General features: G+C 38.9%; 2 protein-coding genes across 3 annotated transcripts in view; both read right to left on the bottom strand.

Annotated features, from left to right (window-relative positions):
- Positions 1–808, bottom strand: part of LOC103985226 (2-alkenal reductase (NADP(+)-dependent)-like) — a 30,922-nt gene extending 30,114 nt beyond the window's left edge. For both annotated transcript variants that reach the window (XM_065109092.1, XM_009402863.2), the window contains exon 1: positions 548–808. In XM_065109092.1, the coding sequence (XP_064965164.1) occupies positions 548–793 (246 nt within the window). In that variant the 5' untranslated portion in view covers positions 794–808. The remainder of the gene's footprint in view (positions 1–547) is intronic.
- A 989-nt stretch (positions 809–1,797) lies between these two features.
- On the bottom strand, positions 1,798–12,334 carry LOC103985225 (2-alkenal reductase (NADP(+)-dependent)). The gene is made up of 5 exons (XM_009402862.3): positions 12,024–12,334; positions 8,997–9,174; positions 8,497–8,663; positions 8,345–8,427; positions 1,798–2,330 (listed from the first exon to the last, which is right to left on the bottom strand). Exons 1-5 carry the CDS (start codon positions 12,252–12,254, stop codon positions 1,952–1,954), a joined length of 1,038 nt encoding a protein of 345 aa, XP_009401137.2. The 5' UTR covers positions 12,255–12,334; the 3' UTR covers positions 1,798–1,951.
- Between the last annotated feature and the right edge of the window lie 2,260 nt (positions 12,335–14,594).

Consider the following 14,594-nt stretch of genomic DNA (forward strand, 5'->3'; position numbering starts at 1 on the left):
GAACCATTTTACCCTTTATTGTGCAACTATTCAGAGCTTGTAAAGTCTATTTGTAATTTGCATTGTCTATGAAGTGTTTTCGAAAATGTTTGTTTGTGGATCCCGAATGAGGTGTTTTCTTTAACCCGTTGTCTCTTTTGTTGGTGCTAAAGGACATGGGAGGTTGACCTTTGTAGACGGACACGCAAGGGTGCCGCACGACTTAGGTAAAACCAGCTAAGTCCGTGACAATGTGTCAATCGACTCATACCCGTTTTGGCCGACGAGTTGTGTGGGTAAGATATTAAAATTTTGAACCATGATCCATATAATATAATATATGTCTCAAGATTGAATAGTATCTCTTGTTCCTTAAACTTATGGAAAAGTAACAATCAAGAGTAGGCTAAAGGCACATTCTATTTTCACGTATGCTTATACGTGTGTATATTATTCCTTCCACATTCTATTTTCACGTATGCTTATACGTGTGTATATTATTCCTTCCACAGTCATCAGAACATAGAATAGAGAACAAATCTACATATAATGGATTCAGTGTTGGTACCGTGCCGGGGACGAAGTCGGGGACGTAGCTGGGCTCGTCGTGCTTCGTCATGCGAGAGCGCATGTAGGGATCGCAGGACAGGTAGAGGTTCTTGACGAGCACGGCCATCGACCCCGACGGCACCCTCAACCGCACTGTGTCCGTCGCCACCAGCTCCATGTCGCTCTCCTTGGGCATTCTGTCCGGCGGAAGATGGTGCTTCAGCACCACCTTCCTGTTCACCATCACCTCCTCCTCCATCACCATCCCCCCTCTCTCTCTCTCTCTCTCTCTCTCTCTCTCTCTCTCTCTCTCTCTTCCCCCAACTCTTCAGATGATTGTAATGTGTGCTGATATGCTACGCTCTTTAAGGACCAAGGATCCTGCTACAATAGGAGAGGGCGTTTCAGATCCACTAGAATCTCGGTCAAAAGTCAAAGCCGGAAGTCAAGCAAGCAAAGGATAACTTACGTAGATTTCGTCAGGCATGAGATCCCACAGGAATCACCTGAAAACACCAGCAAAGACAAAAATGAAGGCAAAAATTCAACCTCGATACTTGCGAAAACTCGATCTTCAGTAACTACGTGATCTTATTGCACCACCATATCTGGTAATTCCCATTATTCCATACTTACTTTCCATGAGAGATCACATCATGGGGTTCACATTGTCTCTGTAAAGAGCCCCACCAACCTTCCAGACATGTGGCATTCATTTTTCCGTTATTGATGGTTGGTAGGTGGTGCCATCATGATCTTCTAATTAAAATTCAAATTAAAACCTTCTAATTTTCGAATCTTGCATTGCCATGCATTGGCTTCAAGGAGGGCATGAGCATCATTATTAACATTATAGTAATAGTAGAGGTGAAAGAAAAAATAATTATATATATATATATATATATATATATATATATATATATATGGGGAATAAGATGTTATGATAAATCTGCATTTAAAAAAGAAGTAAATAGGATATTTTGATACTTTGTAGATGGTAATATCTTGAAGAAAAAAAATCTGATGCAACCTGCAAAGTATCATAAAATGTATCTTCTCCCAAAAATGCAACTATGGCATTCAAAGTATCACAGTATCCATAGTTTTAAACATAATATAACTAACAGTAGAACAGTGTGATGTTCTGAATCTGTATCACCATTGTGTAGATGCAAATTTATACTGGTGGGAATATAAATATTTTGGTACATGCGTAACTCAGCATCCAAATGGAATCAGTCATTCATCAGAAAAGGAAATAGTAAGCCAGGATCTCAAGATTACCATCTTTATTTAGATATTGCCATAAAAAGTTTACATAAGTCATGTCCATTTTCTGACTAAAACACTCGTGGAACAGACCAATACCCCAAGAACACACTAGCAGTTCTTCAGCAACAGAGATCGACACCTTGTTGATTAATCAGTCGCGTGCAACAAGGACTACCTGCTTGCCAACATTGCGACCTGTGAACAGGCCAATAAGTGCTGATGGAGCTTTCTCGATGCCTTCAGCGATGTCTTCAACATAAACCACCTTTCCGTCCCTGATAAACTGAATGACCGCCTCCAGGAACTGAGGATATAAGTGCTTGTGATCAGGCTCGATGAATCCTTGCATCTTGATGCGCTTTGTCACGATAGCGGTCATGTTGTATATGCCCTCTCGCTGAGTGAGATTGTATTGTGATATCAGCCCACAAACAGCAATTCGGCCATGCACTCTCATGTTCAACAACACAGCATCAAGCATTTTACCACCAACATTTTCGAAGTAGATGTCTATTCCATCAGGAAAGCACCTAAAAACAGAGATATATAAGCAATTCATTTATTGACCCAACAGAAATATGAAAGCTGCAAATTAATCAAGAAATAACCCCTTACATGCGAAATTATAGAAGATCACCTTTAAGATCAAACAATTCCACCGAATTGATTATGACTGTATGTGTGATAGCATCTACTATTCCAGGAATATCAATGAATCTAATTCTTGCAATTGCTCAAGATACCTTCTTTTAACTTCTAGGTCTATTTCTTAATTCAAGATCCCTCTTACTAACTGGAATAAAAGAATTAGTTCCGCCCAACCTAACCACTTGTGTCGATTTTGGATATAGGTACCCTTTTGTTGAAGGTCGTTCGAGCTTTTCTTAGGAGTATGGCATGGGTTACTTCCGCACAGTAGCACTTAGTACTCGGACATTGGCTCGAGACATTTCTTCTACCCCATCTTACTCTAAAAAGGAAAGATCACCTTACGTCCATAAACCAACAACCATCCTTAGGCTAACCTAGCCTCCTCTGTCTCTCGAGACTAACAAGGTATCACGGACAAAATTGTAAACGGGGTGTTCGATATAATGCTTATGTATGTCCGTGTCTTTCGGTTTTGTTTATACTTTGCACAACATATAAAGGGCTGGCAATAGGCTTAGCAGTTCCATTTTCTTGGTTTTGGTGGCCGTCCTAGAGTTGCAAACAAAGGTTGTATCATGTGGGCACTTATGGGGATTTTGGTCTATAGTGAACCATTTTGGATCCTTTGTTGTGCGACCGTTCAGAGCTTGTAAAGTCTGTTTGTAATTTGCATTGGCTATGAAGTGTTTGCTGAAATGATTACTTGTGGATCCCGAGTGAGATATTTTCTCTAACTCGTTTTCTCTTTTGTAGGTCCTAAGGGACCATAGGAGGTTTTAGGGAGGCTGACCTTTGCGGACAAATACGCAAGGGTGTCGCACGACTTAGGCAAAACCAGCTAAGTGCGTGACATATGGTATCAGAGCGGGACAAGCACTCATAGAAACACTTGGCATGCAAACATAGGGGACCTAGCCGGGCTGCATTGAGGGCAGCCAGCATGTGCGACCGTTTGGGGGAAAACGAGCATGAAAATGTAGGGAAAATGAGTCGCTCAGAGAAGCGAGCATCTGAAATTGACATTCAGAGGAATGACCAACCCTTCATGCAAGAGGCACCACGAGGACAAGCAAGTTTGGAAGAATGCGTAGCGCATGAAGGTTGGGATTGCTGAGTTCGAGCTACGACTCGACGTTGGCAACCATACTTGATTTGTCTCAAGGCAAGTGAGGCGCTTGGTAAAGGATGAGACCATGCAAGGTGGAATAGGTTGTTCAGTGACCGAAAGAGTTGTGCTAAGCTCATAGAGGTGAGGGAAATTGCTAACTCGAAGAATTCGGTACTTATGCAAAGACTTGTATGCGAACGATGGAATATTCGTGGCCATCCCAAGGCGATCGAAACTCGACGTCATGGAGCATTGAAACTTTCTCTATAGCATGAGAAGGATACGTCCATAGGAGGCTAAAGTGTGCAGCGAGTTCAGCATGTTGCTAGGCCTTGAGGGGTGTAACGAGGGTTGTATTGACATGAAGTCACAATCTAGCAAGTGCGTTTGTGGGAGGCAGAACAATGCACAGTTTGTTCAGCAAGGCAAAGTAGTCCAAGGGGATGGTGGTCTTTGAAACTTTCAAAGAGAAGGAAGCGAAGAGAGAAGTTGCTCCAACGAGACAGATATCCAAGAGGGATAAGTCCCGACTCTCCAGAGGGAGAACCATGTGCAATGGACCGCACATGTTGAGGAGTACCTTAAAACAACTTCACAAAGCTCAACAGACCGAGCGAGCGGAGAGGAGTCGTCGTATGATCTCGCTTGAGATAATGCATTAGGGAGATGCATTACGAGATCAAGTGGGGGGAGCGACCCACGATAATACAAGATAAAGGCACACTTAGAGTCGATATGGAGATTGGACTCAACAAAGGGCTAACCCGTGGAATGGAAGGCGCGAGGGCCACCATCAACTCAATGCAAATCGAGGAGCGGAGCAACTTGGGTGTAACTTGGCGAAGTACCCAAGCCGCATGAAGGGAGCTAGCATAGAAGATGGAACATGGAGAGGAGGCACAGAGCTTTCCTTGGACAGAGGTCAAGGACATAAACTCTTCTAGAGGCAAGAGCGGGATCATGTTATTCCATGGGTCCTTCATTCTGATGGAGCAGACTCATCTTGCATGGTGCCAAAGACGAAGGGAGCTTCTGGGCATATGCACCTTATCTCAAAGAAGCATTTGATAGAGGAACCTAGGTGACTCAACTTGCGGAGGCGAAGTTGGGTTCAGAAGGCCTTTGCACGAGACAAGAGACACGAAGACGGGTACTCTTGAAGAATATGCTACAGTGCTACCATTCGAGTTGCCATGAAGGAAGCGTGCGCAACAGATATTGTACTGGTAGGGGCAGAGGCCCAAGATCCAGATAATAGTGCACCAATTTCAGCAAAGTTAGTGGACTTAAGAGCTATTAGGCGACAGACTGTCCTAGAGCTGTGCTTCGTTTGAGTGTGACCTGAGAGCAGGTGGACGAAGGTTGATTGCCAAAGGAGCGAACACAATCGAAGGTGGAAGAGGCCCTGTGATGCGTTGGCAGAGGCCACACATGGAGGGATCACAATTCAAGTTTATCCCACAAGGATCGAAATATACTGGAGATGTCATCAGGAGGCGATATGGTGCAGCGGATCATAGTGGAACAGTTCGTGGAAATGCGATACACATGAATTTAGTCCCACGAGGGACTATATCATACGGAGGTATGATCGGGAGCTACTGGGAGCTCCACTTCGGTGAACAACACGACGACAAGAAAGGCTATAGATTCAAGGAGTGAATATCATGGTATCGTAGAGGCGGGTCTTCCGTGCGTGCATCGAATTTTACATCAGATAAAAGCCTTGGTCATCAATATATGAGGGTTGTGTACCACTGAGGGAGTATACCGAATGCAAGTACCAATGAGTCCCATGAGAGGGACTTGATCATACAGAGGTATTATCAGAGCGGTTGGAGAGTTAGACTGCTCCAGAGCTCATATTCGCTTAAGGGAGCCCGACAAGTCAAGAGGACTAGGCCGAGTAAGCGAACGTAGCTACCAAGGAAGCTAAGGAGAACAGAATCGGTACAAACCCTACAACATGATGGCAGAGGCCATGCATGGGAGTTGCAGTTTGTCTTTCCATCGATCAAGGGAAACTGCTTGGAGAATACAGAGGTGTTGAATTAGGAGGTCGAAATGGGCGAAGAAGCGACGATGAGTCCAAAGGGACTTAGCTACCCAAAACCAAGCATCAGTTAGAATTGAGATGTACTCGAAGGAGTGCCACAGTGCCACAGAGGCAGATCTATCGATCGCAAAGAAAGGTATGCAGATGCGAGGCGATGGATAGTAGGGCCATGGGCATGACAGCGCCATGGTACCACAGAGGCGGGACTTCCGTAAAGTCATCGATCCCTTGCTCTCATGGAGGGAGAACGCTTGGTCGTGAAAGAGGCCGAGGAAATAGAGAATACGGAGGCAAACTCCAAGTACCGAGACAAGGCTGAAGGGCAGAGGCCAGGGAACTTCGTAAGACCGGTATCAACGAGTTTCTCATCAAGATAGCCAAAAGTGAAGGACTTTGAGTCAATGCAAGAGTGCATGACTAAAGAACGAAGCAAGCAGTGCGTGGTGTTGTACCTTTGCTGCTTAGTGGAGTAGGCGGCAGGGTCGATGGAGAAGACGATACAATCCCAGAGGTGACCAAAACTATTAGAGACTTACTCCAAGTTGGGGTGAAAACTTCTTGCATTTCAGAAGTTCGATGGCATTAAGAAGGTGAATCACAATAGCTAACTCAACGCAAAGAGTGCAAACACTTCGAGTGCTCCAGAAGTGTGAGCAAAGAGCGGGTGAAGGCTAGTAACCAGCTCGATGCATAGAGTACAACCCTCGAGGAGGCGAGCGAAATCAGAGTAACATTTGTCTTCTCAACTCTTAAGAGAATGGGCGAAACCGAGTACCCCAATTCTCTTATATATCCAATAGAGGAGCTCTGCACATGTTCAAAGACCTTTCGAAGAAACCAAATGGAAGACAATAGTTGTCAAATCCTCACTAATGACGATCAATACTACTGAAAGTAGATTATTCACTTCATTTCCCAACAGAATGCCAATCGAAAGTAGAAGTGATGCGAACCTACTTGGAAGTGACAACTAAGTGAAAGAAGGGTCGATGGGTAAATTTTATGGAGGAATGACCCAAAAACTTTAAAAGTTTACAAGGCGATGCTCGTTAAAGCTCCAACAGGCATCTACTCAGTTCAAGCGGTATGAGGCATTTAAGAGACTGGCGTATACTAAGGATGATCTTTTCTTTCATCTGAAAGATCTACAGAAACCAACAGTGATCAACACAACTCAGCCAACCCCACACTAAAGTCGGAGTCATTGGCGAGTTGAAGCAGCATGACAAATTAAAAGTTCGACTACTCAACAACAGTAGCGGAGAGCAACTGGGAGCCAAGAGGCGCATTGCAGCTGAAGCAGAAGATTAAAGACTCAGCAAAAGCTTCGATGAGGACGTTGAAAGAATAAGTGGGGGAGAATGACACAGACAAAATTGTAAATAGGGTGTTCGATATAATACTTATGTATGTCTGTATCTTTTGGTTTTGTTTATGCTTTGCACAGCATATAAAGGGCTGGCAGTAGGCTTAGCAGCCCCATTTTCTTTTATTTTGGTGGTCGTCCTAAGCTTGCAAACAAAGATTGTGTCATGTGGGCACTTGTGGGGATTTCGGTCTGTAGTGGACCATTTTGGACCCTTTGTTGTGTGATCGTTCAGAGTTTGTAAAATCTGTTTGTAATTTGCATTGACTATGAAATGTTTACTGAAATGATTGCTTGTGGATCCCGATTGAGATGCTTTCTCTAACCTGTTTTCTCTGTTATAGGTCCTAAGGGACCATAAGAGGTTTTAGGGAGGCTGACCTTTGCGGACGGACACGCAAGGGTGTCACATGACTTAGGCAAAACCAGCTAAGTGCGTGATAAAGGGTAGTACAGGAATATTCACCTATTGTCCATCGACTATACCTTTCAGCCTAATCTTAGGCTCTGACTCACCCTCTGTGGACGAACCTTGTTGAGGAACCCTTAGGTTTTCGGGGTACTAGATTCTTACCAATGTTTGTGTTACTCAAGCCGGCCGACATTCTCACTTCCGCTTCATCCACGCTTGCATGGATGCTTCGCTCTTAAGGTGGAATGCTCCCCTACCGATGCATTTTTACATCCCAGCAGAAATATACAAGCTGCAGATTAGCTTATCCAGTTTTCCTTCTCTGTTTATAAGCAATGCAGAAGTATAAACAGGAAACTCAACTACTGATTTTGGCAATGCTGATGAGAAGGAATTTGAGTTAGAAGCTAGCTGATGCATTGAAATGTTCTGGCCTTCTGGCTAAATATCAGTATGTGGAAATCTAGAAGGTTGTCTTCAACATCAACTTCAGATGTCACTACCTGAACCACTGAGATTAAGGCTTTATTTTGTAATTTTTGTTGATCATGCTGTTTTCGTACGCATTCGAGTTTTGTAAATACTGGTTGATGCTCTTTGTTTGAGTTATATGTTTTCTATGGCTTCTTTCTTGATTTTTCCATATCAGAAATTTTCAATGGTAAATGTTTGATGTTATGATTTATTTAACACAAATAGAAACATAGTGGTTTTTTATGCAAAAATATGCAAAAGGCTATTCAATCAGAAAAGTTAAGACATTTTCTTATCCAAACAAGGGATTTTAGAGTTATGTGCTTCCATGGCTACAAAAAGATTTTCTTGCAAGAGGAATGGGCACTTCATTTTGAGCTACCTCAGTTGTTCATATTTTCAGACTTATTCCAAATGGTCTGCCCTAGAATGACAAGAAGATGTAGAGGACTTTAAAAATCAATCTCAAGTACCAACCTTTTCAAGGCAGCATCAAGATCTTCCTCCTCCTTATAGTTAAAAGCATCATCAAAGCCAAATTTAGCTTTCAAGAGATCAACCTGAGTAATTAAAGGCAACCAATTAGATTAACAGACTTGTACAGAAATTCTTAATGCAGGACTCTGTACCTTCTCTTTGGTACCAGCACTTCCAACTACATAGCAACCCATCAACTTTGCAAATTGGCCAACAAGTTGGCCAACTGCTCCAGATGCTGCTGACACATAAACTGTTTCTCCTTTCTTAGGAGAACATATTTCATGAAATCCAACATAAGCTGTAAGGCCAGGCATTCCTGAACAATAAAGCATAAACAACATATATATTTAAAGCAACTCGGGATTGCAATGCTACAACCACATAACAGAAGAATATGGAAATTGTGCTTAGTTATGTCTGTATTATAACAGAAATAGTGCTTGGCTTAATCAACATATTTGACATACTAGGCTTTGTTGTTTGCTAAGATTGAACTGCTCTACTACTTTTATCAAAGTTCATTTAAATCCATACTAAAAATCAAAATAATCAGCAAGTAACATCATAAATAGCAATTCTATGCTTTGAACATTTGACTAGCTCCCTATGAACATAAAAATTGTACTAAAGGATGTTCTGAAAAATTTACCCAGGATCCCTGTGTAGTACGAAAGTGGTACATCTGTGTATTTGATTTTAGTTAAACCTTTTGGTGTAGTTACTAAAGTATACTCTTCCCACCCAGTCATTCCCCATACCAAGTCTCCAGGACTGAAATCTGGATGTCCAGAGTCGACAACTTTAGATACACCATAACCAATAATTACCTGCATAAATACAAAAACAAAATTGATTTACTACAATTTCAGGTCCAGATCTACACTGTAACCTTCAGTAATTGAAAAGAATAGAGCAACAATAAGTAGTTTTCTGATTTTAGAATGTTCGGCTTAAGTCTACAAACCATGGTATGCAGTACCAAATGGTACCGCCCGGTACGTACCGGTCCGATGGCATACTGGTAAGCGGACCGTCCGGTACCGCTACAGTACTACAGTATTATACTGTAGCAGTGCTACAGTGCTACAGTAATAAAGAAAATATATAAAACTGTTCGGTACACCAGGATGTACAGCTCGGTATGCCCTGATGTACCACTCGGTACACCGGTATCATACCATACCGAGCCAACCTCGAAACACCAGTACGGTACAGTATTGCATACCTTGCTACAAACAATAGTTGCAATTGTTTTCAATAATTCAAAATGTACTGAAGGAAATATGGAGATTCTAAAAATTAGAAATGTTTAATTTTAAGTTTCATAGAAGATAATAGTGAACAGATAAAAGGTCTATTCACAATTTCACCCACTTTAGCTGGAAGATATAGTTCTGACTTATTTCTGATAAAATGAAAATGATGCCCTTCCAATCACCTCCTCTTTACAAAAAGAATAACCAAATAAGATAATATAAATAAAAAACTTAAAAGAACAATGCAACAGCACTTTTCAGAGGCAACATGGCATAAATTATGGTATAGCATAATAGCACAGAAGGCACAAAACAGTTAAGTTTATTATGAGAATTAATAACTCAATTTCTCATCACCTTATTCATATGTTAAAATTTAAAATTCACTCTATTATCTTTATAAGACATGCAATAAGTAGGCAAAAGTTATCATGCTGAATATTTTTTAGCTTGACAACTTGAACATGGAAATTCTCTTGTCCATTTTATGGGATGTCTCAGAAGAGACATTTTCTCTTGTCCACTACCTAAGTAATTCAAACATAATCATATCAATGGTCCAATCATATTCCAAATTATGGTCAGTCCAGCAAATATGGTGTAAAGGCAAACTAATAAATATGCATGCACTTTCAGCAAATTGGAGGAATGGTAAAAAGATTACTTTTGGAAGGAGATAAAAAATTTGAAGTCCCCATTTTGACCACTTGCCAAACACTTTCCTGATATATAAGTGGAAGCATTACAGTAATTGGTCAGAAAAGGATCAGGTAACCCATGATGTTCTGAGGAATGATGTTTTTGTCTAAGAATATAAAAAATGTCATGTAGGCAAAGAGGTAATATGAAAAACGAAATATTCAATAACTACAAGGGTTAACTGCCACAGCAAGCCAAGCCATATCCGGCAATTATTTGTGAGAGAACTACACGCATAAAGTATGCCGCGTCTCATTGTTGAAAATTTTAAGACAAATTCAGAATTTGTTTAAGGAGATATATTTATCCTAATTTCCATAACTAACACCAAAACATTTTTATTTTACTCAGGTCCCGGGAAACAGCAAATCGGCCCAAAATGCATAACCATTTGTTACATTTCAAGTAGCATTTACACAAATTTAGACTCCCTCTTGCAAGTTGTGAAAAACAACATCCAAACAATTTTTTTTTTTTTTCCAATTTGAGCTTAAATATGGGGCACATGAATATGAAATCATGTGAATTATACTTTAAAAAAGTAGGACTCTGGTGTGCATAATGCAAACCGCCTAGGTTCATATTACTTGGAGACGACATAACTAGTCTGTTTGCAATCACCTAGTATAATTTTCTGATTGCTTATGCATCTCCACATCATCTTTTTGTTGGCTTACTAAAACACAGGTTGCAAAAAAATGATAGCCTATCTTGTCCAACTAAATCTGAAAAGGAAAACAAGGTTTGAACTCTGGATTACACAAATCTCCAGGGTTGATTATTATCGCCATAACAATCAAAGTTCATCTGCAAAAATAGCAGATATAATGCTAATCCTTCTATGTTCCCTAGTTTCCATAAGCCAGAAGCACTTATTTTCCTTCTCATTCCTGTAGTTGCCCCCGATACGTCCCTACCTCAACCTCCTAAGAGAGTCTTCTGCATGATGACCCTAAGTCCACATCAAACCCTTAGATGAAGCCTCTAGATTTCTTTTATGATTTTGAAGATATTCTTTGAGATAGATACAATAATCAACCGCAAGAAGATTGTAAATGATTTAAAAGCGACCCAATCTCAAAACATAAAGAAACTGACAGACCAGCCTCATGTTCCATGTGCTCCAATATTTTTCTTTACCAATATATTTTCCGAGTCCTTTTAACTACAGCTAGTCCATGTGAGGAAACTGGTACATTATATATCTTACAAAGAAACCTGGTCCATCTTGCCTGAACAATAATTATAACAAAGACAACCCACCCACGTGTGCCCATCACCCAAGACTTGATTCTTTTTTATGGTAGGCAATTCCACGACACAACATGCTAATCATATTTCTTTTTTTCCTACCTTATTTTTCCAATGCATTCACGTCACAGCATGCCATTTCAAAAAGGTTTTACAAAACCAACGGATACCATGAGTTGTTCTGGCAACGCTATACCAGCTTTCAAGCACTTATTGTCTAAAATCTGTCGGAGAAAAGAACATGTAACAAAAACCATCTCAAAAGAATGCAGGAGGAAACAAGCAAATGCCAAAAAATAACTTATATATATATATATATATATATATATATATATATATAAAGGGGAGAACTGATTAAACAAAAACCAAACTTGAATTAGAAAATTACTTATAATTCTAAGTTAATACAAAGAAATGGAAGGGGAAGAAGAGAGGAAGGAGGCGACGTAGCGGGATTGATCTGATCTTACAGAGCCAGGCGTGAAGGCATCGGTGTAGCTGTGGTTGATGGGCTTGGACATGCGGCCGCGCATGTAAGGGTCGCAGGAGAGGTAGAGGTTCTTGAGGAGCACGGCGGTGGAGCCCTGGGGGACCTTCGACGGCACGGTGGCGGAGGTCAAGATCATGTCCTCCTCTTTGGGGTAGCCGGTCACATAGTCCTTGAAGATGACCCGCTTGTTGCTCAGCTCCTCTGCCGCCATGCTTTTCTTCCTATTTCTCGTCGGACGCCTCTGCTGCCGCTGTTTCCGACCTTTTTGGCTGGAGAAATAGATTCATTGCGGGCACGACGTGATAATTCATTCTTGGATGAGGGCATGACAGGGACTCGTCTAGCCGAGTCGTGATTGCGAAAATGATACATTGGGGCCGGTGGGACCGCCTTTCGAGCCCACCTATTGTCTCCTGTAGTAAACAAGTGGGTGGTCGTCCAGGAGTCTGTCGGGTATGAAATATCGTTTCAATCTGTCAGTGTGTAATTTTGGACGATTTTTCAGAAAATATTTGTATTTTAAATATTTTTATAATCGGTATCCCTCTTTTCTTTTTTTAAAAATAATATCTTTAATTTAAAAATAATGTTTTTGGTTTATTGTATTATTTTTATCATATTATAATATTCTGATCATCACAATAAAAATATTATAAAATTTATTTAAAGACAATATAAATGAGATAAATAAAACTAAAATATATTAATAACCATTTGATATATCATATTCAAATAGATATTTAAAATATTTTTAATAATAATATCATCAAAATAGAAATAAAAAAAAAAGTTTGCTATGCTATTTTGGTCACATAAATAAAAAATATTATAAAATCTACTTAAAAACACTGTAGAAAATTTAAATGACTCTTAATCTCAGCTACAGTAATTATAAATGTGAAAATATAATATAGTAATAATCTGCGAGCAATGATGATTGAAGAAACACTTATATTACTTTTCAATGACATTAACGGTGATTTTAGTGCCTCGATCAAAATATTGTAAATATTATTAAGAAACACTACAAACAAATCAGATGAAAATACTATAATAATTTAAAACAGATAGGACATTTTAAAATATAAATATTTTCTATGAAAATCATCCTATAATATTTTCCTATACAACGATTTTTCATGAGTGACTCCATTTTTCATATATTTTTAGGGGATGTTTTATATTTATCATAATCTCTAAAATCCTCTTATGATAAGACAACTTTTACATGATACCGACTCCATGGAATGAATCAGTTTAATTGTTAGCTATAATAATTTTGAATATGCTTATATATATATATATATATATATATATATATATATATATATATATATATATAATGATATAGAAGTCACTACATTTTATTATTTTTATTCCTAAACTTATAATGACATTTATTTTAAAATCTTAATTATTTCAATCACAATATTTATAGGGGATTGGATCGATCCATAGCGCAATAATAATTGGTTCACCTCGTAGATTATATTCCATAGGATACAATACATTTGAGTTATCTTGTCAAGGGATATTCCAATAATGATAACAAATAGATGATATTTTTTTAAAAACAAAATTATAAAAATGGATACATCCTTTAAAAAAAAGCTGAAAAGTAAATTTTCTTGGGAAAAAATAAAAATTCATAAAAAAAAAAATGAAGACATGATAGATGTTTAGGGTTGATTATTGGATTGAATACGGATCTCATCAAATCTTAAATAATTAATTTGGTGGAACACTTCCTCGGATAATAATTTTTAATATAATTATATAATATAATAAAAAACACATAATATATATTGAGAATATTATAGCAATAATTTAATAAAATTATAATAAAGAGGATGATAGGTGTGGCCACTGACAAATTGAGGGACAGAATAATTTAAATATTTTGATAATAAATAAAGAAGCAAGAATGCTTTGATTATTTTAGAAATCAAATGATATAATTAATACACAAGCATCATCATATAAAATAATACTAGAGCTGTAAAAAATTTTATGATAAATTTTTTAATTGATTTATTTAGCATCATTATAACAATGATGTTAGAACTACTTCTTTTTTTTTATGACAAATTATACCATTGTTTAGTAGATAAATACTAAGGAAGAGTCAAAAATAATAATAATAATAATAAAGATGGTGAACAAAAACATGGAGAGTGAAGATAAATACTTAATTGCCACATGAAAAGTGAATTTATAAAATATTTTATAGATCTATTTATTATTATCAATTTGAGTTTAAATATTTTGAACTAATGATTTAGATTTATTTAACTAATTATTGAAATATGATTAAACATGGAACGGGTAGTTGTCTTTCCTTACCCGCTTCTCGAGATCCGGATCCGAGTAGAAGTCGGAGCCAAATTACCCCGAGAACACGTCCGGCTCTTCTTACCTATTTCGTCGCCGTCACCCGTATTCGGATCAGTAGTAGATGGCTACTCGGATCCAACCTGATCCGGTGGCAGTTGTCTTGCCTCCCCTCTTAAGAAACGCCGGTCCTAAGAATAGCACCAGTCTTAGTATTGAA

Source organism: Musa acuminata, chromosome BXJ2-5, assembly GCF_036884655.1.
Source record: "Musa acuminata AAA Group cultivar baxijiao chromosome BXJ2-5, Cavendish_Baxijiao_AAA, whole genome shotgun sequence".
Taxonomy (NCBI): domain Eukaryota; kingdom Viridiplantae; phylum Streptophyta; class Magnoliopsida; order Zingiberales; family Musaceae; genus Musa; species Musa acuminata.